The sequence below is a fragment of the Arvicola amphibius genome, chromosome 13 (genome assembly GCF_903992535.2).
Source record: "Arvicola amphibius chromosome 13, mArvAmp1.2, whole genome shotgun sequence".
Classification (NCBI taxonomy): Eukaryota; Metazoa; Chordata; class Mammalia; order Rodentia; family Cricetidae; genus Arvicola; species Arvicola amphibius.
Window position 1 is genome coordinate 15,432,884 of NC_052059.1, and position 26,915 is coordinate 15,459,798.

General features: G+C 37.3%; 1 protein-coding gene across 1 annotated transcript in view; it reads right to left on the reverse strand.

The window, feature by feature from the left end:
• Window positions 1-2,903: 2,903 nt before the first annotated feature.
• The window catches only part of Ndfip2 (Nedd4 family interacting protein 2), a 46,537-nt gene continuing 22,525 nt past the window's right edge, over window positions 2,904-26,915 (reverse strand). Inside the window, exons 2-8 of the mRNA XM_038310321.2 lie at window positions 23,208-23,373; window positions 20,334-20,467; window positions 17,502-17,595; window positions 12,726-12,850; window positions 8,900-8,966; window positions 5,795-5,900; window positions 2,904-3,890 (exon numbers count right to left, since the gene is read on the reverse strand). Of these exons, the coding sequence (XP_038166249.1) occupies window positions 5,797-5,900; window positions 8,900-8,966; window positions 12,726-12,850; window positions 17,502-17,595; window positions 20,334-20,467; window positions 23,208-23,373 (690 nt within the window). The 3' untranslated portion in view covers window positions 2,904-3,890; window positions 5,795-5,796. The remainder of the gene's footprint in view (window positions 3,891-5,794; window positions 5,901-8,899; window positions 8,967-12,725; window positions 12,851-17,501; window positions 17,596-20,333; window positions 20,468-23,207; window positions 23,374-26,915) is intronic.

The following is a 26,915-nucleotide window of genomic DNA, read 5'->3' on the forward strand; positions in this document are numbered from 1 at the left end:
TGTGGGTTCTAAGGATCAAATTCAAATCATCTGGCCTGGCATAAGACATTATTATCCTGAGACCTCTTGGCAGCTCCTGGACTCGAGTTTTAAAATGTGATTTTCACTGAAATCATGTAGATTTGTTTTTGACAAACAGCACAACCTTCAAAACAAAAATGTGTCTAGGCTGAAAGCTTCAAGACAGTAAAGCATGGGCTTGGAATAGAATTCAGTGAGAGAGGGCTCACCTTGCTTAGACGTGAGGCCCTAAGTCTTGTTCTAATACCAACAAAAGAAGAAAGGAGGAGGTGAGAGGGAAGGAAAAGGAGGGGAAGAAGCAGGTACATGTGTTGGGCTGAAAATAAACTGAGATGAAAATGCATTGTTATCTGTTACAACATAAAAACAAAACATATCTTCAAAAAGTTGATTCGCTTGCATGTATTAAACTGTAACCCCATCTCCTAAAACAAAAACCAACAACAAAAAAACTGCAAGAAGTTTAAATAATGCTGCAACATGCAAACCTAATTCCATACCAGAGTTGTTTTTCTCTCAAATCTTGAAGTCTGATATATTAACATGTCAGAGGTCAAGATGGTGATAATAAACTTAGAGCCTTAAATTGGCTTCTGAAAAGATGACATTTCCATCTATACAACTATATTAACAAATTATATGCCAGCAAGTTTCTTCCATAAGGGCACTGTTAAAATAACAAATGGCACATTATCATCTAATAGCTGAACTTTATCAAGCATATCTTAAAAATAATATGCCAATATTTCATGACTAACTCATAAATTCAAACAATATAATAGCAATTAAAAACTCTAAACTCTGTTTATCAACATCATACACTGTAATCAAATTCAACTTCTTTTAAAAATAAATTACTATGTCTCTTTTCCAAGTCAAAAAAAAATGATTAAGAACTTAACATCCTATTTTGGTTGCTGTCCTTCCCCAAGTCCTTTCTCTCAAAAGGAATGAGTTACAGTAGCCAATTTTTCCTTAAGGTGCCATATATCTCACCTCCTTGACTTTGGGGTATGAGTGGAAGCACTGTGTACCCTGAGACCTGTGATCACAGAGGTGTTCCAAGCAGGCTCCAGACATATCAGATTCACTGTCGCCAACCTTGTGCCTTTAAAATACATACCGTTTTGACAAAAAGTGTTGAGAAACCCTGACTTTTTCTCCAGTTGGACATTTTGAACTCTACTCTCCCAGTTATAAAAGCTTTAATTGGAAACGTGGTGCAGGTATGTGTTCTGAGCTATGTGGGCACCTAAGGCAGGGAGACAGCAGATCCAAGGGCTGCTCTGAGCTACAGCGTGAGTTCAGGGACAATCCCGGGACCCTATGTCAAAATAAAAACAGGGCTTGAGGTACAGTTCAGTGGTAGAATGCGTGCCTAGCTTTCATGAGGTCCTAGATGAAAAAGAAATGGGTGGGGGATAGAAGCAGAAAAAAAAATACCTGTAATTATGACTAAAATTTATGAACTACTTCAAAGACATGTCTAAATTGGGATTTATCTGACGGGCTTAAAATAATTGGTTGGAGATTAGTAGTTTTTTTTTTCTGTGAAGTACAGCCTTTCAGTTTAACTTGGTATAACAGGATTCACATTTTAACTTTCAATTTTTAAAAGCCATCCTAATGCACTACACAGAAAAACACATTTTTCTACAAAATAGTCAATCGCATAACTACATCTAAATGGATTATTCAGCCCATAACAAGCTTATTCAAATACAATAAAAATCACTTAAGATACTTTTATATTAACATCCAAGCTCTGGTTCACATTCACTCAAAATGGTTTAGATGCTGTGGGTCTTGACTATCTGTCTTTAAGGCATTATGTAAATGTGGCCAAGGGTCCTTCAAAACAAAACAGCTGTCCAAGCTCACAGGAAATGACAGGACATGCATGGGAGTCCACTTATCTGAAAAGGAATACTAAGGTTTTAAATCACACTTCAGCAATCCTGCTTGGATGATGATATTTATGTCTGCCATTGAAAAATTATAGAGGATTATGTAATATACATTTGAACTTACAGATTTAAGGGAGAAATCAAAATAAAAATGTGATGTTCTAATGTTGAATCAAAAAAGCACATACATATATGCAAAAGCAAAATATGGCTACTATAAAAACTAAAATGAAATTGTAAAGCTGTTTGGTAGCTGAGCTTCCTTGTAACTTAAAACTGCAGGACACGCAGAGTCAACAGAACCCCAGAGTGAGTTCTCTGTGTTAATCAGGCAGGCTCCCAGTCAGGCAACAAAGCTCAGCGCTGTTCTCCTTCCCCATGCTAGGGCTTTATTTCAAGGGGTGGAGCACATGGACTTCAATCAACGACAAAAATTCTACGAAGGAGAGAAATAACGTGAATTAGGAAAAACAATTTAGGAGGCTCAATTAGCAAACAAAACATATGTTTTATTTACCAAAAACAATGAAAAAAATCATAAAATACAAGAAATACAAAAGAGGTAATAAAAAATAAATTTTATTTTTCCTTAAAACTGGAATAATGGCCATGAATAGTTAGATGTACCTTTTAGTCAGTGTCTAGCAATCAATTTTGTATGTTCTTTGTAGCTATATTAAGTGACAATCTTTACATGTAAGCAGTAATGTAATTTCTATCATCTTTGCTGCTGCTGTTCAAAAGCTAAGATAAAAATGAAAACCACAGGAGACAGCAATTTGTAAGACGCCAAGCATTATAGCTATGGACATAAAAGCAGGTTCCAGTCAGAGTAATGGCCACACGCACTCACCACACAGACACTCAGCACCCCTATATTGCACAGATACATTTCCATAAAATCAAAATATGTATTTTCCGTTATCTCAGTTCAGCTTATGTTTTTACAAATTACAATCATTAAGCAAGGCGCTATTAACAGAACAAGATTTTATTTGCTAAGTTTAACAAATTAAGCATTTAAAGAAAAATGATTACAATAATATTGAAAGATACTTTTACTGGCTTTTTAAAAGACAAATGCAAATGAGAATATATTTGATAAATCAATTTTTAAAACTGTCTTAGATGTAAATAAATATAAGATCTAATTCAATCTCTTCTTGTAAGAATTGCTAAGGTGAGTAATCCTCAAATCTAAGCCTCTTGTTTGAAAATCTCTAAAACTAGTATTGCCTCTTAGCTTCTTTTTCTTTAAAGGGCATTTGGTATACTCACATCTTCTTAGCGTTCATCTATCTTTAGAAACCTTTAAGAAAGTTTATTTCTATATATTTAGTTTACTTAATTTAAAATTAATGAAAAGAAACCTAGACATAATTCTAAGAAAAGAATGCAAAAAGCAACTTATGTATGGTTATTTACAGTTTTCCTAAATAATATTACACTCAAAAATCTGACAAATCTTTTCTAATAATCACACTGCAAGTTTTAATAAACATCATCTATAGCAAAGAATATTTCATGTTTGGAATTATCAGATGAATCTAAGCCAGAAACTAAAGCATTTGACAAGATTAATAATGTAATTTTTATTACACTAACGGTCAAGTCAGAAGCATTTACATGCTGGAAGTGTTTACCACTCAACTCTTCCAATTTTATCAAACACTGATTAACCAAGTGTGACTGGACTTTGCTGCAACAACTTTGCGGATTCTTTCCAGTATATGCGTATCTTTTAAATAGGCACATATGCAAATGTGCAAAATAAATGAAGTACAGACAACTAAAGAATGAGCAGAAATGGCTTTTAAGCATAAACCACGCTGTCATTTAACTTGGAAGCCCCAGATCTCCTAGTCTCCGGCTCAGTAGTCTTCTACCCTAGCGAAGCTGTGGTTTACAGATGGCGTGGACATTTCACATTGGTACAAGGAAGGAATGTTGGCTTGATGCAGTCTGGAGAAAAAGAAAAAGGCACTCTTAAAATGTATTACGCTATACTTGTAATCATAATACAGTAAAAACACATTTTATAGCTGCATTTCATTTAAGTATATAACAGTCTTTGGACAAAGATAACCATGTGTTTTAATATTTTTCTAAAAGACAAAGCCTCTATAAAAGACCTTCATGGAGTCTACAATATTTACATTATAGCTGACTTTAAAAACAACAAAATAATCACACTACTCAGAGAACAGTGTTCAAGTTAGCAATATTTTTTTGCCTTTTATCTCACTGTTAATACTACCAAATCTTTGGTGATACTATTCACACAGACATTTTAACGATTAAAAAGAAAATTTAGTATCTTATGGGAATAGGGGATCTTGTGGAACACTTAGACTAATATCTTAATATAATCCAGAAATACCTTTATATACACATTATATTTATTATGTATAGTCTTCAGCAAAAATAATGGTATGTTCTTTTTATCTTTTTAATTAATTTATAATTAATTAATTTATAATTGAATCATTTCCTCCTTTCTTTTCCTTTCTCCAATTCCTCTCACCTAAGTCCCTCTTGAAATCAGGCCTCTTTTTCTCTGTTACTGTTAGATATAAATATAACCTGCTCAATCCATTTAGTCTTACTTGTATGTACAATTTCAAGGCTGACCACTTGGCTCTGGATAACCAATTAGGGGTTCATCCACGAGGAAGGCTACTTCTTTCAATCTCAGCATTCCTTAGTTGCCTATCTTCATGGAAGGGTGGGGCACTTATAATAAGTAACAAAAGCTAAAAATGTAAATAATCAAATAATAAACTACACAGTTTCCTTGCAAGGAGTAAAATCCTCCCTCAGTAGCTACAATGTGCTGGTTTAAGGACCTCCCTCCAACTTCAAGCTCCTCTGATGGTCAAGATCAACAGATAAAATGGAATGGCATGTAGGCAAACACGTGTGCCTCCCTTCCTGTTGTGTCACCTCTGCTCATGTGCTGGACAGCAACAGGAGGAAAATGTGCATGCTCAAAATGGATGCAGTTCTTTCCAACTGTCTTCAACCCATGGTTGGTTAAGCACATGGATACAGAACCCATAAATACAGAGAGCTGAGTAAACATATAAGGTCTCTTTATCTGAAGAAATCCCTTGGCTGTTTAATAAATAAATGCTGACTTCACACACAACTTTCAGAAACTCTGAGTAACTAAGTTCTCTCTGAGCATTTTTTTTTTCTTTGTGACAAAGTGCTTTTCAATCACAAATCTGGGGTCGTTCTGGGTTTTGCTTGTTTGTTTTCTACCAGACATCTGCATGAACTTTGCACTACATCTGCAGAATAGCCATCATTTCTCTGTAAGTATGTTGTTATAAAAATTATTCTTTTCAAAGCCTTCAAGTGTTACGCTGCTAGTTACTTCAAATGCGCCTGTGGCAAAGCATTAAAAGAAGTTGAGAAAGGAGGACTGAAGTTTCTCTGGGCACAGAGGTGCACACCTATAACTGTAGCACTTAGGAACATCCCAAGTTTAAAGCAAGCCAGGACTACATAGCAAGAGCCTGTAAGACCAGGGGCAAGGGTTAACATGCTTGCTCGATCCATGTGTGAAGTACTGGGCTTGATCATAATACCACAAAATATAGAAAATATGAAATAGAGTTTTCATTTACAATTTTGTATTTTAAAATTTAAATTAATAAAATTCAATTAAAATTTTTTTTATCTAAGTTATCTAAGAAGATCATGCAACTTATTAAATTTCAATAAACTATTAAGTGCATAGCAACCAGCATAAAGCATACTAAATACATTAAATAAAAATTATGAGTGCATATTAAATATTTAGCATGTATCTGGAAAATATGCCCCTATAATGTGAATAAACCAATATTAACATTTCTTACCTCTATAGTAAGAAGAAGTACCTTGTTCTATGCGCAGCTGCCATACTTTCAGACATGTTTCTGACTTTTAGGTAATTAACAAACCCTCTGAAGAAAAGGAGAAGGCCTAGGAAGATTGAAATAACAGTGCTTAATGTAAGGAGACAACACAGATAATATATAAATCAATTATAAACATGATTTCTTCTGCTCAAAGAAGTAAATTTGCAGAATCCCATTTATTCTATATTGTATCTTAAACTACAATGATAACTCCATCATGATAAAATATAGTAACATTTTATTGACATTCTTCCAATTCTTTCAATTTCTTAATCATAACTCTAACAAAATTAAAGCAGGGTAACCTATAAAAGTCCAAAGTCACATAGAAATATACAAGTAATGATCGTGCTAAGTAGCAAAGTTAATGCATTTTAAATAAGCCCAGTCCTAGAAATCTTACTTTAAAAAAAAAAGACAAAAACTTATTCTTTGTGGATTTCACATATGATGTGTGATATTTTGTTTGTGTTCTGGCAAATAAAGCTTGCCTGGAGATCAGAGGGTGGAGCTAGCCATTAGTTAACCATAGAAGCGGGGCGGTGTGTGGTGATGGCACATGTCTTTAGTCCCAGCACTCGGGAGGTGGAGACAGGAAGGGATGAGGCAGGGTAGACAGGATCTCACCCCTTTTGGACTGAGGAGTAAGAGAGGAAGGAAGCAACTGACAGCTGCTCCCAGTCTTTCATCTTTCAGGTTTCAGCCCATATCTAACTCCCTGGTTTTTACTGATTAAGGCTGCTTTGACTAACGCGTCACATAAGCTTTCATTTCATTTCATAAGATGGTCCCACTCATCTCCCCAATTCCTCCCATCTGCCCTTGCAACTGCCACCCAATCAAAACCAAATTTAAAAGAAAAATCAAAGGCCAAACAAAACAAAGCTTTAAACAAAATAAAAACAGAAAATTTCAAAGTAAAGAATCTTGTCGGGAAGTTGTAGTGCTGAGACACAGTTTACTCTTTAATCTTTCCTTTTAATGACCCTTTCTGATGACTACAGCTACTGAGCAAATGAAGATGTCTATTTTTAAAGTTCCCAGACAAAATGGGTGCAGATAAAAAACAAGCCTGTCTTCTCACAATATAAAGTGCCTAAACTTGTGAAACTGCACACAAAGATGGGTATGTTTTTAAGTTTTATTTTTAACTAATATGAATCTAATAATAAAAACTGAGACAGGCCACTCCAGTGATTTCTCTGTGATTAGACACGTGAGGTGGTTTGCTAATCAAAATACTACTTTATATATTGCCCACTTACTTCACTAAAAATGTCTGTGAAATGCTTCTGAGTTTCAGATACAGAATGTATTAGATAGTGTAGAAGCATTAACATTATTCATACGAGCCTCTAAATATTCACATATACTGTTTTCTGGAAAGCACCTAACTCCAGTAAATTTGTCACCAGAAGCAGTGGGGAGAAACAAAAGTAGGAGGCATAGATGCATGTGAACACCTTCACTAAGAAGGAAGAAAAGTGCTTGTTCATTGGAAATCAAGTCCAAAACAAATTTTGCCCGACTCTCAGACAGTAATCAGAGCACTGCAGAGGGGCACATACATGGTAAGGAAATGGGGGCATGAAGTTTCAGTCAAACCTAGTCCCGTGTGCTCTCATACTCAGCTCTCTCCATTTGTGACTCCCTCTCTAGGAACTCTCCCCTCATTCCCTTCCAGAAGCAGGCCAAAAACAAAAACGTTGGGTTTTTTGTTTGTTTTGTCTTTTTCAAATACAAAAGCACCATTGAAAAATAACAGATAAAATTTAGTTGTGAGATCCCTTCTTTCTTTTATCTATGAAGCTGCTAGCTCTTTAACACGGTTTGTTCTACTCAGGCGTTCTCTAAACAAGCCATTCATTTCCAGAAGCCACTCAGTGACTACTCGCTGAGCATCCTACTTGTATTCTGCTCCTTTTCAGTATGAGACGGCGGCATTTTAGTGCTGATGAAGTCTGCATCCTCCTGTAACTAAATCTGAGATCCTGGCTCTGATGGGAACAGGGATTGTCACCTGCATTCTGTCCTATCGTTATCTTTCTCTAACTTCACTCATCTCTTAATGCACACATAAGCAAATATACCCACTAGTACGTTTAAATACTTAATAGAACTGAGAGTTTCTCCCCCCAGTTTTAGGTAAAAGACTCAACAAAGAGCAAACAATTCAGGAGGCTAGGACAGAATTGACAATATATAAACCTACCTTAACCATTAAATAAATACGATCCCCAACATAGTTGCAACACTAAAATAATTTCACTATAATAATACAGAAAGAATTTAATGACCTTACCTGGCCACCAACAATTTGTTTTACAAAAACCCCCTAAAGGTTCAATACTACGACTAAAAACCTAAAGGAAGACTGCCACCTACTGTAATCTAAAAGAATTAAAATATGAATTGGCAATCAGGACTTAAAATATTGTTCAAAAGTATAATATGATGTTAAAATTAACTTAACTATTATGTATTATTGAAAAGTCATAAATTTCATCAACATAATAAAAAAATGCCTTACAAAAAGACAATTAAACCAAAGTGCTGTGATCACTGGGCATGAAGCCTTTCCCTGCACTGGCAGATTAATGATTAATAAAGGGCACATTTCAAAAGCATAAAAAATGTTTCCATGATCCAAAAATAAAAGAAGACATTGACTGCTCAAACCCTCTTACTCGCATATCATTAAAATTATGCACGTGTGTTTCCTAAGATAATTACTAAAGATAACAATATTTGAATTAGATTGAAACTTTCAAATTCTGCAGGGCTTAATTGCCACTCAGCCTCTAGTTCTCTGTGCTGACAGCCTCTGCTGTTTCCACCTAGGAGACACCAACTAGGAGTGCCTTCTACAAGTGGTGCCCTCTAGGAGTGGCACTCCAGAGAGCTGGGAGCTGAGAAGAGAGAGTGCAAGGATTCTACACCAGAGGCCTTATTTCTGCCCAACTAGTAACACAATTTATCTGTACTTTATGATCTTAAAAATACCAGTTAACTGAGTAATAAACTAAGATTATTTAAACTGAACTACATTAAGAATAAACTTACCAAGTACAAGAAATATCCACCAAAGCCAATACTGTCCATTGAAATAGCCAGTAAAATAGTCGGAAAACTAGGGAGTGAACATAAATTTGTTAACCATATTCGTGTTATTAAATTTGAACATTCAGATTACTCTAAGTTTCAGAATACTTTATCTCAAATAATCTTTAACGCTTAAAAAGGGCATATAAAAGCAGCATGAAAGGGAAGCACAGGAATAATACTTAATGGTATACATATGTATCTGGGGAAGACGCTCCTATACAATTGCAAACATATAAAATGCTCTATGAACAGAACCTCCACACTGCCTGCAGAATAAATGCCCAAAGGTTACATACTGGAACTAAACATTTTCTTCATTGAAAAGTTCACATCAATTTCTTACAATCAAAGCTAAAACTACCATCCCACATATGCCACAGCAGCCTGATGCTTTGGATATTAGCACAAAAGACACATTAGTTTAATCTTAGAAGACAGGGATGTTGTGCTAACCTCTAGAAAGAAGTGCTTTGACCTTCTGTACACCCCCTAGTGTTAATCACTGCCCAAATACTAGACACATAAAGACCCCCAACTCATTAGAGACTTTTCATTTTCAAACTAGATGCCTGACATTCAGCTCCCAACAGTGAGCTGAGAATAGCTAAATGAACCCTGAAGTGGCATTTCAACAGTTGCTATTACTAGCCATGTTTGCTGGTCTTCTATTCTGTGTGAGGTGGGAAGTTAACAGGGCCTCGTAGCACAGGGCACAGGTATCTTCTCTTGAACAGACATTGTACTTCATGGAATTTAAAAGGTTTATCTTGACCTATTATGGATAATTCTTCCCTATACAAGTAGCTTATGTATCTTAAATTACCTCCTAATTATTTTAAGTATTTCAGACGACCTGTTCTAAATAAGTTAAAAACTTGTTTTAATTTTCTTTCTTTCTACTGGTCTCAGACTGAATCTTAGCTACCTAAAAATAATTCTGTTAAATGCAGATTGATGCCTGTATCTGAAATTAACTAAAAGTACTTCTATTTGTTGGTAATTTCTATAAAAACTTAAAAATCTACAGCTTTAGTAATAATAAAAATACAAATTTCCAAGGTATCACAACTTGGGAAGTATATAAATAGAGATTATCAAACCATTTTTTTAAACTACTGAAGCACCTTCTTTAGAATAATTTTAAATTAGTAATACCTATTTAAGTTCTATTCTTGGAGTTTTGGACATTCTGAAGATTTGGATGTCATGGTCCTTTGAAAAGCACTGAAACTGCAAGGGCCACACCTACCACACTGACAAGATACACAATGAGAAAAGAACCTGACAACTGGAAAAAAAAATTCATAAGGGTTTTAGAAGTTGTAAGAAATATGAAAGTAAAGAGCCAAAACAATATTATTTTCAACTCTCTGCATATGACACCCAGTAAGTGACACCCAGAAACTCCCATGACAGAATGGGGAGATAACACCCTCAAGGTACAGGCTATACATAATGGGTTGACTTCCTTCTTGTATATCAAGAATGACCCTAATAAATTACCAACTTTTGGAAAATTGAAAAACTAGTTCTTGAATAGTTTTCTGTGTCCCATGATTTAAAAGAGACATTCCATTTGAATGACAAGAGCTCTGTTAGCAATGCAGCTAAGACTAGACATACATAGCTCCAGCTCTTTCCAGTGTCTCTACCAAGAAATTCTGCAAGGGCAGGATTGTAGCTTTGTCTTTGTGTGTTTTACAACATCTAGTAGATTTAAGCTCCTGGTTTTAACTCACTGGATGAAATTAAAACAAAAACTACAAGAGGACAGTTCTCATAATGATCCAAACGTTAATCATCTTATAAGAAACTAGTATATAGATCCCAACCAAGAGTCAACAGATGAACATTCAAAACCTATAATCTGATATGTAACAGTACAGGATCTGTTAAGAGAATCAAAACCCTAGGAAGCTATAAACAAATTCAAAAATAATATATCATTCAGAGTATTAATATTTATATAATGCCTACTTTTAATAAATTAATGAAACAGATGCATTTGGTGCATTTAAAGAAGTGAACATTTCAGATTTATGATTCTACTGAGAACTTAGGAAGATTCAGCACTTTCAACCAGAAAGCAATGTTTAAGTAAATGCTATTTGTATAATTTACATACTTTAGTAATTACATCATTTAAAATTCTGTGGACATCTGTTATAACACAATCCAAGAATGGACTCATGTGACGGGAATTCTGAGTACTTGTAAGTCTTACGACCTCAGTTCTTCAAAAACACAGAATTGTTCTTGGAATGTGCTTCTGTGCCCGTCCCGGGTATCTGAGGTTCTGAATTGCATGAGACATTAATCTGCCTCATGGTTAGGCTGCATTCACCCAGGTTCCAGTCTCTATACAGGTGAGCAGATAACTTCTCACTGTTGACACAACAGTGAATAAAGCCACCCATGACCATTCTTCTAGGTCTATCCTTTAAAAACCCAGAAGAGAGACTGCAGAAACGGCTCATTAGGTAAACACACTTGTCACAAAGTTCAATGACTTAAGATTGGACCCTAAAACCCACATGGTGGAAGGAAAGAACAGACTCTCACAAGATGTTTCACACACACACACACACACACACACACACACACACACACACACACACACTAAATAAGAGAAAGCTAAAAAGCCAGGAAGAAGCATTTGTGAAGGTGCTCACAGGAAACCTTCCAAAGGCAAAGGTAAGAAGCGAGCTGATTGTGCCTGAGAGCAAAACACCTACAAAACTTGTACAGAAAACTATCTCATGACAAGAGATGTTGTTGAGACACAAGTGAGAAAAGAACATGTTGTCCCCAAAATGCCACCCTGAAAGTCATTTCAGGGAAGAGAAAATTAAGAAAGGCTTAGGAAGAATGCATGGAGTAAGACATGTTGTTCAGTAAGCTTTCTCTTTTCTCTTTTTCTGTTTCTAATTTCAAGATTGGGTATTACAATATAGCCCAAGATGACCTCAAAACCTTCCTTTCTCGACATCACAAGTGGGGGCTGTGGTGTCCACCATGCTCAGCAAGAGCAAGTTCTGACAGCCTTTACTTCTGAGCTCTCAAAGCTTTAAGGAAAGAGGAAGTATTTAGTTATTATTTGAAATAGGATTTTCTAATAGTCATCTCTTGTTACATCTCTAAATGTCATAGTTCTCATTGTCCGATTTGAATATACTTTTAAAAAGTCCTTGACAAACTCTATATTATTCTTGGTGACCTTGACCAACCTTAACTAAGAACAAAAAAGCATAGTAAAAACCACTTTAGAAGATACTTAGATTCATAACTTATTAAACAGAAACCTTTGTGTTTTTTAGTTAAGGCACACTTGTACTACATCACAAGAGCAGAAAGTATGATTTCTTCAAAACATATATACTGTATTTCTGTATTCTATATGTATACACACATATCTGTATACTATATGTTCAAAACATACATACATTATTTCTGCATGCTGTAGGTAACTAGGCAAGATACTTTGCTTTCTATCCTCAGAAATAATCCCATGAGGCAGTTATCAACTTATGAGGAAACCAAGTAAACGTTGAGAACATTTAAATAACTCAAAGTGAGGACACAGACAACAAAGGTGGAAGCATTTTCTTATTTCAAACTAACAAATCTTTCACATACAGTTGGGGCACATACAGTTATACCAAATCTGCATGGTTAAAGAATGCCAAAATAAAAAGTGTAAGTCTTTACTGGGTGGAATGTGTGTGCATGAAGCAAACACTGCAATGAACAACACATTTTAGGTAGACATTATCAAGATGCTTACCCTAACAATAAGGATCCATTTGATCAGAGAAAGGCCAAATCCACAGATAGCACCATACCTTCCAGCTATGGTGTTGGTGATACAGAAGGATAAGCAGAATCCAAGCCAGTTGAAAATGAATGCCACTAAAAATAACAGAAACAAGCTTTTTAAGGTCATAACTTCTATAAGAAACACAGTTAGCAGCAATGCATCACTGCTTAAATGAAATAGCAGTTTCTTTAACTCTACCCACTGAGTGGTCCCTACAGACTGCCACAGCTGCTGTCTGCATCTTTATCCGGTACAACAAGCAAATCAACTGTAAGCTTGGCTCCTTCAGTCTACTCAACAGTCTCCTTGAATGATCAGTGTGTCAAGGCTTATTACTAGGACATAAAACTCCATTATTATTGATGAAGTTCAGTTTTCATTAATCTTTCAGGGAGCATATAAAATAAGTATTTTGACTTTTCATACGTGTGTATCATTGTATTTGCTCATATTAGCCCCTCCCCCTCCCTGTATTCCTCTCCTCCCTCCCACTGGTCTCTTCCTTTAGACACCCCTTCTCTATGCCTCATGTATGTGAATATTTATAATATGTGTAGATTTAAACATAGGTTCTGGATGTGAGAAAGCAGATACTAGCTCTTACTTCCTTTCCATATTCTCTCTTAAAACTCATGTATAAACAAGCAAAATACCAGATCACAATATTCTTCCTGTGGAGTCTGATCTCTAAGGGATCAGTCAAAACTGGGCTTTTTGCAAAGGTAAAAACAAAATAATCAAATATAATATTCCATAAATAAGAAGTTATAATTATAATATATTGTTTTTCTGGACTAAATACCAATGTTAACCTAATCTAAAGCTATTTTAGACAACTTATACAGACAGAACAAGTTTGTTTTCAATACATTAGCATCTATATTACCATTTAAGGGAATGGACCTGTTGAATTTTATGACAGATTCTTGATGAATATGCTCAGTGTCATAATTATCGAGAAATGCAAATTAAAATCATAATTAAACCACACTACATGCTTTTAAGAAAGTTTAAACTAGAAATATCACCAATAGTGGTTGCTGATGAGGACAAAATAAGAGCCCTCATCTATCTACTGCTGATGAGGCTCAAAGAGAAAGGTGCAATGAGCACTTTGGAAGGGAGACTGGCATTCCTCCATGTCAGCTAGTAGTCTACTGCTGCGACAAAACACCATCCACGACCAAAGCAACCTGAGGAGGAGAGGGTTTACTTGGCTTACACTTCCACAGCACTGTTCCTCATCAAAGGAAGTCAGGACAGGAGCCCATACAGGACAGGAACCCATACAGGACAGGAACCCATACAGGACAGGAACTTGGAGGCAGAAGCTGATGCAGAAGCCATGGAGAGGTGCTGCTTACTGCCTTGCTCCTCATGACTTCCTCAGCCTGTTTTCTTATAGAATTCAGGACCACCAGCCCAGGGGTGGCACCATTTACCATGGGCTGGACCCTTCCCGATTGATCACTAATTTAAAGAATGCCTTAATTGAAGTTCCAGTGTCTCAAGTGACTTTAGCTGGTGTCAAGTTGGCATACAACTGTGGAGGCCCACAGAAGGGGTCCACTCTACCCTGACTAAAGGCCAGAGAGCCTAAGCCAACTCTTGCTTTTTCCAAGTTATTGACAAGAAGTCTGATTTAATGAGTGGTTACAAACAAGACATCCTGACCTAGGGTGTGGTTACTTGGTGGTTTGGACATTAAGATGGTCCACAGAGGTGGATCTGCTCCACCTTGACCAATAGAGAATTCAAGCATATTCCGGCTCCTTCATTTTAAAGACAGGAGGTTTGACACAAGGAGTGACTGCCTACAGGATACTTGGTCTAAAGTATTGTCATTACGTGTCCTGCCTAAAATATCAGAATGCTTAACTCAGAAAATAGTGGCTTGATATCTCAAGTACTGAAGCAAGTGATGCAGTCTTTTTGGTCGGGGCACTAAGCACACATACTCAGTGTTCTCTGGATGGCCCTCCTGGCTCTGTCCTCCTCCTTTCACGTCTCCGCTCCTCGTGTCTAACATTTCCAATCCACACGCCCCACCCTGGAACACTCAAGACCATGGAGACTGGACACGACAGATGTTACCCCAACATGTAGCTACCACATACAACTATCCAGCAAACCCTGCAAGTCATATTTATATTTCAAAACTGTCTTCCAGTTCTGAGTTTTTTTTTCTAAGTGCTAAGTTACAAGAACTCTAATTTTTCTTTAGGTTTTCTGGACTAAAATAAGAATGATCTGCGTAATTAACTATAATGTCTCTTGCATTCTGATACGAAGAATCGGACACACATGACACAACTTTTCTTTGGAGGAAAAGTTTACATAAAATGGTCCATCACATTTTAAAGCATTTGCATTCAGTCACTTTCAACCTGGGCAATCATCTAATGGACCAAATATTAATTTCTATAGAGTTATGGGACAAGCAACTCTATTCTATTGTTTTAAAAAATTTTAAGAGGCAGCTTATGATAACACTTAACTGAATATGAGATTACTTCCCATAGTCTACTAGCCATTATCCAGAGACAGAATTATACACATTTCTTCCCTTTTATTTTCTATACATAAAAATGTAATTATATCATTAAATCTAACTCTAAATCTTTTCTAAGTTTATATGAGTTAAGAAGCAAGAACACAACTTTTGTAAGTAAAGAAGTCAAAAATTACACCTATTAAAGGTTTTAAATAAAGCTCTTATATTTGTTGTGATTTTGTTTGCAAAAATATAACCTGAAATGCGTAAGTTATAAGGTATATTAAAGAATGCATTTCCACACTACCAATTTAAGGATGGAATAGAAACCAAGTTGCAATTTCAAAAACAGCCACTAGGTGGTAGTAATTACAAATAAATCTATGCTTATCAAAGCAGACTCTGAGAATTCCAGAATATAATTTTATTCTTATTTAAAGTATTTGTAAAAACAGAAAGCATAAAAGCAATTAATTTGTAGAAATACAATTTTATAGAATTTTACTAAAATTCAGAAATTGTGTATTAAATCTAAAAATATATATAGTCACTGACCAAAAATGTTACCATACATTTACAACATTTATAAGTATTTAACATCTAAAACATGAATATTAAATAAAAGATATAGTGGTTAAAAAAAGCAATGTACATTCAGAGTCAAATACTTGGATGACATAAATGGCCATGCTTTTCTTTCTAAGGAGGCTGCTACTTATATGGATGGTATATTCACAGTCTTTTCTAGTTGGTAGTTTTCCTTTCGGGCCATGCATGTGTGTGTAATGTAGATGTGTGCATATATACCTTTTTGTTTTGTATGTTTATGGGCACACAGGTGTAGGATGCGTATGTATGAACACATGTGTAGAGGCCAAAGGTTGCCAGTGGGTGTTGGTCTTCCTCAGCTGCTCCCCACTTTATTCATGGAGGCAGGGCCTCTCAGTGGAGCCCAGAGACCCTCAGCAGCTGGTCTAGCTACCCAGCTTGCTCCAAAGAGCACTGTCTCTTCGTCCAAAGTGCTGGAATTACAGGCAGCTGTCATGCCTGCTAAACATGGGTTTAAGGGATCCAAATTCTGGTCTTCATGTGTGCACAACAAGGGCTTTACCCACTGAGCCATCTCCATTGCTCCAAAATTTCTTACAAGTCAGAACAATGAAAGGAATTTGATATCAATATAAGAGCTTACTAGATGAACAGAAATCAAAGATTAAAAACTAAGGTTCATTAGACCGGCAGTATAAACAGTAGCAAGCACTCATGTGCAACCAACAAATCCATTGCTTTTTCACGGCATCTACCACACCCAGCTAAAACTTACAGCAAAATGAACTTAGGATTTAAATATTGTACATACTGGATAGCAAGGTAATTATAATTACGTGAATCTGAAAAGAAAGTTGCCTGTTCCCCCACCCCTTGCTAGTTTCTTTTGTTTGATAGATGAAATAAAGAGAAGCAAGAAACCTCAAAATAAGAAGAAGGGTTAAGCCAACCTCCAGACTAAGGGAGTTCAATACATGAAGAATGGTTATTTTTGAAGGTGAGTTTATCATTTTACATTAAGTAAAAAACTTCTCACTTTCATCTCTGAAATATATAACATGTAATCTGTTTGATTGAACATTAGATATCTACTATTTGTTTCAGCCACTTAAGCAATTTAGTCCATGCTTTAATATTTACCAACAAATTTAATACACGCTAATGCTTGGGCTAGGAGATAAACGCGATGAGTCTCCCTTCACAGTCACATTTACTTTGTAAGTCAGATAATTAATGATTTTGTATGATGTTAAAAGGATTAAGGATTTTAGCCTTCTAACTAGTCCCCTGAATAAGACTTCCATATCCATACCTTTGAGGCACTGTTCTGGATTTCTACAATTTTCCTTTCTCCAGCCCTTCTGACCCCAACCCAAAGCAGAAATGTACAGTTCACTGCATATATTACTACAGCCTCAAAAGGACACAGTATTTCTCTTAAAATTCTCATTCTGCTTTTTCCCCTGTAAGATCTCATTCAGCTTAAATATGCATACACTTCTGGCCAGCATCTACCATAAAGGCTGTAATCAGAACTACCTAACAAATTCTAAATAAGTTCCAGGATTTATTATGTCCACTGTCATGAGCAATTTCCCTTTTAAATGAGGTATACCCATGCTAGCGGCATTTTCTTCATTGTTATTTTTAAATATACATACACCAACATTTCTTAAATGTATAATGGAAAGGTCACTTACTGAAAAACGCCAGCATGAAAATGCCATCGTTGCCTACTCTAAGCTGGTCTACATCACTGAAGTCATCTCTTGGTGTACACTCTTCCTCCTGGTTCTGGAAAAGACACACCAAAACATTTCACTAAAATAATCACGGCTTTATTACCTTCAATATAAGAATAAAAACATCAGTAACACCTAACCTCAGGTGGTCATACAGATAAAAGACTAGCAAGGTGACTTGAGGGTTCGGGAGGTGGCTTAGTCATTATAAGCACAAATACATGAGCTGGGATCCTCAAACCCACATAAAAGCCAAGCACTGCAGCATGTGCCAATAGCCCATTGTTGGTGGAACAGAGACACGCAGATCCCTAAAGCTCACTGGCAGCCAATCTGGCTAAATGGTAAATTTTCGGCCCAGTGAAAGTCCCTGTTTTTAAAAGTGAAAGGTGGAGAAGGACAAAGGAAGAACACCTCAACCCCAATAATACACCCAACACTTACTTCAAACCCTATACACACACCATACACACACACACCATACACACACCATATACACACATACCATATACACACACCATACACACACTGTAAACACACACCATACAGACACCGTAAACACACACACCATAAACACACACCACACACACACCATATACATACACCGTAAACATACACCTATACACACACATACCATATAAACACACCGTAAACATATACCTATACACACACCATAAACACACACCATACACACACAGTAAACACATATCATTCACACACCGTAAACACACACCACACACACACCATATACACACACCTATACACATACCATAAACATACACCTTATACATACACCATACACACACACACCATAAACACACAACTATACACACACACCATACACACACCTATACACATACCATACACACACACACCATAAACACATACACACACCGTAAACACACGCCTATACAAACACACCATACACACAAACACCATATATACACACTGTAAAAACGTACCATATACACGCCATACACACACACCATATACACATACCACACACATACACCCACAGAGGGGAGGGGCAATAACATCAAATTCAGGAAAATTATACAAAGAAGACAGACGTGATCCCACTGCATAAACATCAAGTGGAAAAATAAAATTCTTATGAACAATGACACAATGTAAATTTGTACAAGCTCTGTCTGGTTAGGAAGTAGACAGTAATTATTAAAAATAAAAATGTATATGCCCTCTGATCCAGCAATTTCAATTCTTAATATATTATATATACATATATAGTCACGCTTCTAAGAAATGATATATTTAAAAAGTTACTGTAGTGATGCTAGCAAGAATAGACTGGACACGAATTAATGCCCCTTAATTGTGGGCTGAGTTGGGAGATAGCTCTACAGGCGTGTTTCTGTTTCTCCATGTCTCTCATAAAGAAACACTGACTCAATTTTCTGGATACTTACACAGTGGGTACTTTTGGAAGAGTAGAATCTCCCAGCAGAGCAATGGTGTGGGCATTCTTGTGGTTTTTGTTTTTTGATTTTTTTTTTTTTTTTTTTGCTACGAGGGGAGTGGGGTGTTGAAAAGGGGTTTCTCTGTGTAATTGCCATGGACTGTCCTGGAACACACTCTGTAGACTAGAATGGCCGGGATTAAAGATGTGGGCCACCACCACCCAGTCAGACGTAGGCATTAACAACGGTTAGAAGAGGTGGGATCCCTAGTAACATAGCCCACAGTATGCGAGGATTATCATTTCCTTTCTCCTGATGCCCTGTGATCAGCAGAGCAAGACAACCACTACTTCTCTGAATAATTAAGTCTTTACTTCTGACCTAAGTAACCTCTTGCCTTCTTTCCAAAATACAGGAAAATGACAAACTAATAATCTGTCTACAACTGGGTTAAAATTCAAGTCAGTGCTTGGTAGATAAATAAATTATAGGACATATATCCTATGAGACTAAAAAATGCAGCATTAAAATTTTTAAGTAAATTTAAAAAGGGTTTTAATATCTTGGTGTTTTTATTATTCTAGTAAGTTCTAAAATACACTAAATGCTATTTGTATAGTATATCTGTTGCTTGCAAAATAATACACTAACATATGAATGTCTTTGCTCAAAAATGTAAAGAACTCTGAAATTACTTGCAAAATCTGTTATCACTGATTGCTTCTAATAGTTAAGAAATATTACTACAAAAGATTTTGCTTCCTTAGCCTTGAGCCCTACCAGTTCGTTCACACAAAACAACCTGCATGCTGTCCTAGAGCCTATACGAAAGTCAAATGGAATGAGATAATAAAGACACCAAGCTATTTATGCCATTATTAAAAGGTGCAAATGCATACATGAAAGGGAAGAGGGGGTAAATGGTATATTGGGAGTGGGGAAAGGAAAAGGGAAAAGCTAACCTGACTAGAAAATAAGACAAGACCATGAAATCTGAACTCTATGGGGAGAAACACATGGGCAGTGAAGAGATCAGTGGACACGAGGGGCACAGGAAAGAGAGGAGCTGCGAGGGTGGTGCCATTCACAGTGAGCAGACGTGCATGGAAAGTCAAGTGTCGGACACGCCTGAAATCAAAACGCACTGAAAAAATAAGAAGCCATAAACTGAGGCAGGGTACAGACAGATCAACAGAAATGGAGGGGGTCAAGGACAAGAGAAGGCAAATTTATCTTGTCAAGTGTAATGTAACCAATACTGACACACAGACAGTAACAGGAAGACTACACACACTTCTGCACACAGAGAATGATTTCTGTATTAAAGCTACAGGAAGTCACGAAAACATTGTTAAAGAAATGATGTGTTTACTCTTTGAGGTGCTTCCGCTGCTGCAGCTGCCATGGCAGCAGCTTTAGCCTTTTCAGCTTCATCGTATGTAGGAAGAGAGGTAGCAACGCTGTACGGAGGTGGCACGGGGTAAAACTCACTGTAAACTTCAGCATCTGAAGAGAAACAAGATTTTTTTTAAAGGATAAACATTAAAATTTAATACGATTTTTACAGCATGATCATACTTGAACAGCTTACAATAGACACTAAAGATTGCTGTCGCTGGTGTAGGTCTGTATTGTAAGCTACAGAACATAAAACACTGCCGACTTTTATAATCGTCCAACTCAAAACGGGCTCAAGACAGAGTTCTGAACATCCATTTATTTTGAATGTGCAAGTTCATTCTCTCTCACGGTGTGTGGACTCTGGGGTTACACCCGGGTCATCCAGGCCCGGCCTTACCACCTGAGCAGGTGTCTCTCTCACGGCTTGTGGCGTCGCCCACGCTCTCCCCGTCTGCACAAAGAAACTTGCTCGCTCGCTCACTCACCCCATCTCACAGGCCGAGCAGGCAAAGGAGAAGCCTGTAAACTCAGCCATCACGGCGCCTCTGCCATGCCGACCATGCTGCCTGTCCTCTCTATGCACCAATGTTAGCAACTCTGAGATCCAGTCCCAGCCCCACAGGAAGTGGCAGCCCCAGAGCCCTCTGCTCGGATGAACTACACAGGGTCATTGTCCTACCCTCGTGGCTTCAGAAAACTCCGTGTTCTCCTCGTTTAAAGACTAATGGACTTTTACTCTTTCTCATTCTCACCCTTTTCTTCAGCTTTTCCAATATCCACACACTTCTCTAGTTTCTATGAACAATTTCTGGCTGATTTTTAAAACATTTTTGAGAAATAGTCTCCAAAAATTATAGTAAAATAGTAAGTATAGACTGCTCATTTTTAAAAATGAAACTACAGAATATATTTCCAATATAATTAGTATAAGTTAAGTCAGCATGAACTGATAACGTTTATAGCAGAATGATGACCGTGGAAAACGAGCATTCTAAATGTGAGGTCAAACGTTAAGGAACACAGAATTTCCCCTAACTATAACTGTAATACTTTGATATTTTCTACACTAGCTCATCATTTTCTCTATATTAGAACTTCTTGCATCTCCAACACAAAAAGTTTTTATTTTAGTATTACGTTTTCAGCTACAGAGACTTTAAGAAAAAAAAAAGTTACCAATATAGGCTAAGAATCTGAAGTTAGGTTATTTCTAATCTACTGACAGAAAGTGAAAGTAACAGTACAATTAAGAAGCAAAAGCTAAATGAAAACAGTATTATCACTCTAAGAAAATAACATTGAAATTATAAATTTAAATAGCATACATCATCCAATGAGATATAATCTTCTACACCAACTGCATGTAAAATCTTAAAAACTCTTTAGGTCCCATTAAGGTGTCTAAGCCTAACTAAAATAGTCACACACCTAATCCAGAAGAGATGGAGCCATGGCATGACAGTTCATGCCAAAAATAAAGATGGGTCAGTTGTTTAAAATCTAAAAGCTATTTTTGTTGCTACTTCATAACTGTAATTTTGCTACTGTTATGAATGATAATATAAATATTTGTGTTTCCCAAAGGTCTTAGGCAACCCCTGTAAAAGGGCCGGTGGACCTCAGAGGGGTTGTGACCCACAAGTTGAGAACCACTGCTTTACAGTGCTTGTGGCCAATGAGAACCTTTTACTGACATGGCCAAGATTGTAGCAAAGGGCTTGGTGGGAGAGGCAGAGCAATGAATGATGCTGCTGGCGGAGCTTTAGAAGCCCAGATTCCTTGACAGTTCTCATCCAGAAGCACCAGACAAGCATGCTGCTAGAATAAGCATTCTAACACGTAACATCAACACACACTGACTTCACTATTGAGGGCCTCAGATTACAGCCAAAAACTGCCTTGAAAAGTAACTGAACTTCAAGTGTTTGGTCTTTTGCAGATCACAAATACAAAAATGGTAACTAGACAAAGTTAGCCTGAGCTTCCCACACGGAGTCAACGTTCACTACAAAGAAACAAGAAGAAAATGTAATGAAGGCTTGTCTTTGTGGTACTGGTGAGCCATCCAAGGGTCCAAGAACTCTACAAGGAGCCAGAGCCCCAACTTAGAAAGGGCTGTTTGTTTCTGTTACAATGTTTTTCAGTAACTAATTTTTAAAATAACTACTTTATAATGAATGTGAAATAGAGAACTTGTAGACACTTTTTGAAATTACTACACTACTCAAAGATTATAGCAGTAAACAGAATTATACAATTATACAAATAAAAGTATATAAAACATGGACGTATACAAATTATTATATGACCAATTGAACTCAGCTGAGAAATCACACATTGAGTGGAATTGCCTAACACAGAGGACAAGCAGCAGCAAGCAGGAATCTGACTTGTATGCAAACATTCTTACCATATGTATGGCATACACTTGCACACTGTTCATGTCTGTTCGCACATGCTTACTCATGGGTCATTAGTTTTCCATTACAATCTTATGAATATATGAGCACAAACATACTGTGTATCTATACACAGAGACATGTACATATATGTGTACATATATGTACATGAGTGTATGTATATACAAGTGTGATTATGTGTGTGCGTGTATTTCTTTCAAAGTTCATTTAACAAGCTGGGTGCAATGGCACATGCTTGTCCTCCAAGCACGCATCACTTGGGAGGCTGAAGCAGAAAGATTATGAGTTCTAGGCCACTCTGGGCTACACAGTAAGCTCCAGTCCAGCCTGGGTTATAAAGCAAAACAAAACCAGCAATTATCCCACTGAAGACTTGATCATCACACACGCCATGCTGTCGGGAAGAAAGACTCAGGGAACCCCACCTGAAGTGGTCGGTACTTCCACGGTAATGCTACTGTATGGTGGAGGTGAAGAGTCGGTTTCCAGGGCTGGGGCTGAAGCAGCAGCTTCCGCGGTCGGTGCTGTGGAGTTAGAAGTTGATGGTTGCTCTACAGCAGATGATTCTGAATTATCGTCTTCGTTGTGAAGCTAAAAAACAAAAGAGAAAGAAAATCAATGTAATAATTTATTATTCTCTTCACTTCGGCTAATTTTTAAAGATTATTTAAAATTTAAAGATATTCAGGAAAAGGAAGAAAAATTAACATTTTAAAAGATGAGCAAAAAAGACTTAACAATTTAATCAATATAGGGCAAAAAAATCACAAGCAGGAACTAAGTTTCTAAGCTTCATCCTGCAAGCAAGCAAATGTACCTAGTTCTCAGCATCTTGCTTTAAACATGCACTGAAATCTGGTTTCACGTGTCTAATGTAAAAATATGTTCTGTGAGTAAAACATGTCTTGTTGGTAAGCAGAACACACTTGGATTCTACAGAAGTGGATCCTGTGTCCCATCAGCTAGCAAGCATGCACACCTGCTTAAAATCAAGGGCCAGCAGGGCTTTCGTCAAACAACTGAGCTGTCTGCTAACAAAAGCAGATTTTGTTTTCATCTTAAACTTGCTTCTCTTAGTTCACACCATAACCACAAGAGCTATGTGGGGAACCATTCACTTCAGGTTACAGGCCATCACCAAGGAAGTCAGGCAGGGACTCAGGCAGAGGTCATGGAGAGCTGCTGTGTGGGATGGAAGGAGAAAACTCCACACCACAGACGCAGCCTGGTATATGTGTGTACATCCCCAATTAAGTGAAATGTAAAAAACATTTAAAAAAAACAGAGATACCTGTGAACTCCCTTTGGCTACCACACTATTAAAACAATGGTCCCCAAGGGTAGTGGCATTTCAACTATATTTTAATAAACAGTAACTGTCTAAAGATCTAAGAGTAAAACAGTCCCAATAGTCAGCCTTATAAACCAGGGTATGATAACACACACCTTTAATCCCAGTAGCCACACTAGTTGCTATAGAAATAGGGTGGTGCCCAGCCTTAGAGAGGAATATAAGACGGGACAAAACGGTTCTTAAAACAGTCTCGTTCTGAGATTCCAGGAGGCAGGATCACAATTTCGAACTGAGGTCAAGGTAAAAGCCAGTGGCTGGCTGTTTTGCTTCTTGGATCTTCAGGTTAAACCCCAATTTCTAATCCTGAGCTTTTATTAATCATGCTTCACCAAAGGAACTGAAATTTCCCCAGGAATCTCAGGATGAAGAAAAGGCTGAAGTCGGGTTCCAGCAAGAAGAGGAATCTGTCCCCTAGAAAGAAAGAGACTGCAGACAGTTCTGATAACTTGTAAGACCACCATGCAGATGAAAGGTGGCAAACCGAGACCAGGACTCCTTAGTGGCGCACACATCCTGCCCTCTGCTTAACTGCTGTCATATGCCAAGACCCCAAAGAGAGATGGGGTTGCTGGACTTCTTTAATGTTCCATCTTCGAAGTATGGCCAAACTGAATAAATCTCCTTTGCCTGTTTTTCATTACTTGTCTCGTCCAATAGTTTAGTGGGCATGGTGGCTGAGCCCAGCTTGCTAGGGCTGCCAAGGCCCATGCTCCCATCAAAGTACTGCAGTAACTCTGCTTCTGCCTTCTGAGGGCTGACAGCCAGGCCTGGCCACCATGTCAAACTTGGGTTTCCTTTTAAAACATGGAACTTTTAGCCAGGCGGTGGTGGCGCACACCTTTAATCCCAGCACTCAGGAGGCAGAGGCAGGCGGATCTCTGTGAGTTTGAGACCAGCCTGGTGTACAACAGGACAGGCTCCAAAGCTACAGAGAAACCCTGTCTCGAAAAACCAAAAAAAAAAAAAAAAAAAAAAAAAAACAACAACAACATGGAAGTTTTTGAAATCTAGTCTCTAGGTTTGGTGCAGTATCTGTCCAAGGCACACTATTCTATTTCATCACTTCAAGCAGATTTTGGACATTTAGTAATGGGTATGTCATTGTCGTAAGCAATCATCAAAAATATACAGCTGTTTCCCTAAAAGGCTTTGCTTCCTTCTGTGCCATCACAGATCCATGGCACTGTGGGTGGGCAGTAGTTATATCTAGACTTTAGATACTAACTGATTGTAAGTGATTAAGGATAACTCGTCATACTCCTTTGGCCCAGCGAATCCCTCCTTCTGGGAGGCGTACCTGGGAAGAAGACGGGCTAAAACAACAACGGACCTAATAAAGGACGTGCAGAAGATATGACTAGGGACAAGTTAAGAAGGAAGCTCACACAATTAAGGAAACATCAGGGTATGCACCTGCATAAATTTAACAGAGCTCATTCATCTTCAAGACAAGTATGCCATCTATCAAATCACATTGTTAGAGACAACACAGGAAATCCTAGTTTTTAAGCTTCCTTTCCTTAAATGGCTTGAGAACCAAAAATTTAGAAACCCAGATGGAAAAAATACTATAAAACATTTTTCTAAGCAGGAAAAAAGTTTAAAAAATAATGTTTGGTTTTATAATGCCATTTAGATGTTGAGTTTTAAGAAGATTCCGATGGTGACTTTCTACATTCTACTCCCTACAGGGACTGATAATATAACAGGAACAGCAATTTGTAATAAAAGCTTCTACTCCTTTCCTGTTCCTGCAATCAAATTAGATAAGAACATTTTGACATATCCTCCAGAAAGTTTCTTATTTGCATAAACTAAAAATAAGTCAGCAAAGTAGTGTTGGTAAAGTTCAAAGACTAATACTGTCTAAGAGCACATTTCTAAAGAGCTGGGATAGCAAACCTTAAAGCATGGATAAATATCCAAACAAATGTCACTGGACTTGAAATATGCTTCTTTTAGCTATTAGAGTCTGAACAATCTAGAAGATTTTAAAGCAAAACTGCTGGGGGCAGAGGCTACTGAGGCACAAATAGAACAGGAGCTAGTGAGCCTTAATTGTGCCCACTCTTCCGGGGAGCACCAGTCTGAGCTGCAGTCGTGAGGATGTGAGTACTGTTGTCTGGCAATTTAGAAGTGTGCTCTGTTTGTGTTAGCAGTAACTAAAGCAAGAAGTGCAGCCTAGGTACATACAGTCCCCTAAGCTTCCAGAAGTTTTCTCTAACTGAAGGAGGCCCACTCGGCAGTTATATATGCTGAACAACTCAAGATCGAGTAGTGCACACATCTCGGGAATTGCTACAATTCTCACAGAACACTACAGGGTGAAATGTGAAAATTTCATCACTTAACTATCGTGAAGCAGTCATAGTAACTGCATAATCAAGAATCTGCCTCCTAAATTTACTAAATTATACTGTTTTTCAAAACCACAGGTCACTATACACTACTGAACATAATCTCCAGGGGCTAGAAAGACAGTTCAGTGGTCAAGAGCACCAGCTGGCCTTCCAGTGTACCCAGGTTCCATTCGCATGGCCGCTCACAACTGTATGTAATTCTAGTCCCAGGGGATCCAATACCTTCTTATGACCTCCATGGGCACAAGTATGGCATGTGGTACACAGACATACATGTAGGCAAACACCAAAACACATTTAAAAATTAATTTTAAAAAGAAATAAATTCACCCAGCAGTGGTGGCACACACCTTTATGTGTAATATTTTGCTTGTGTTTTAACAAATAAAGCTTGCCTGGAGATCAGAAAGCAGAGCTAA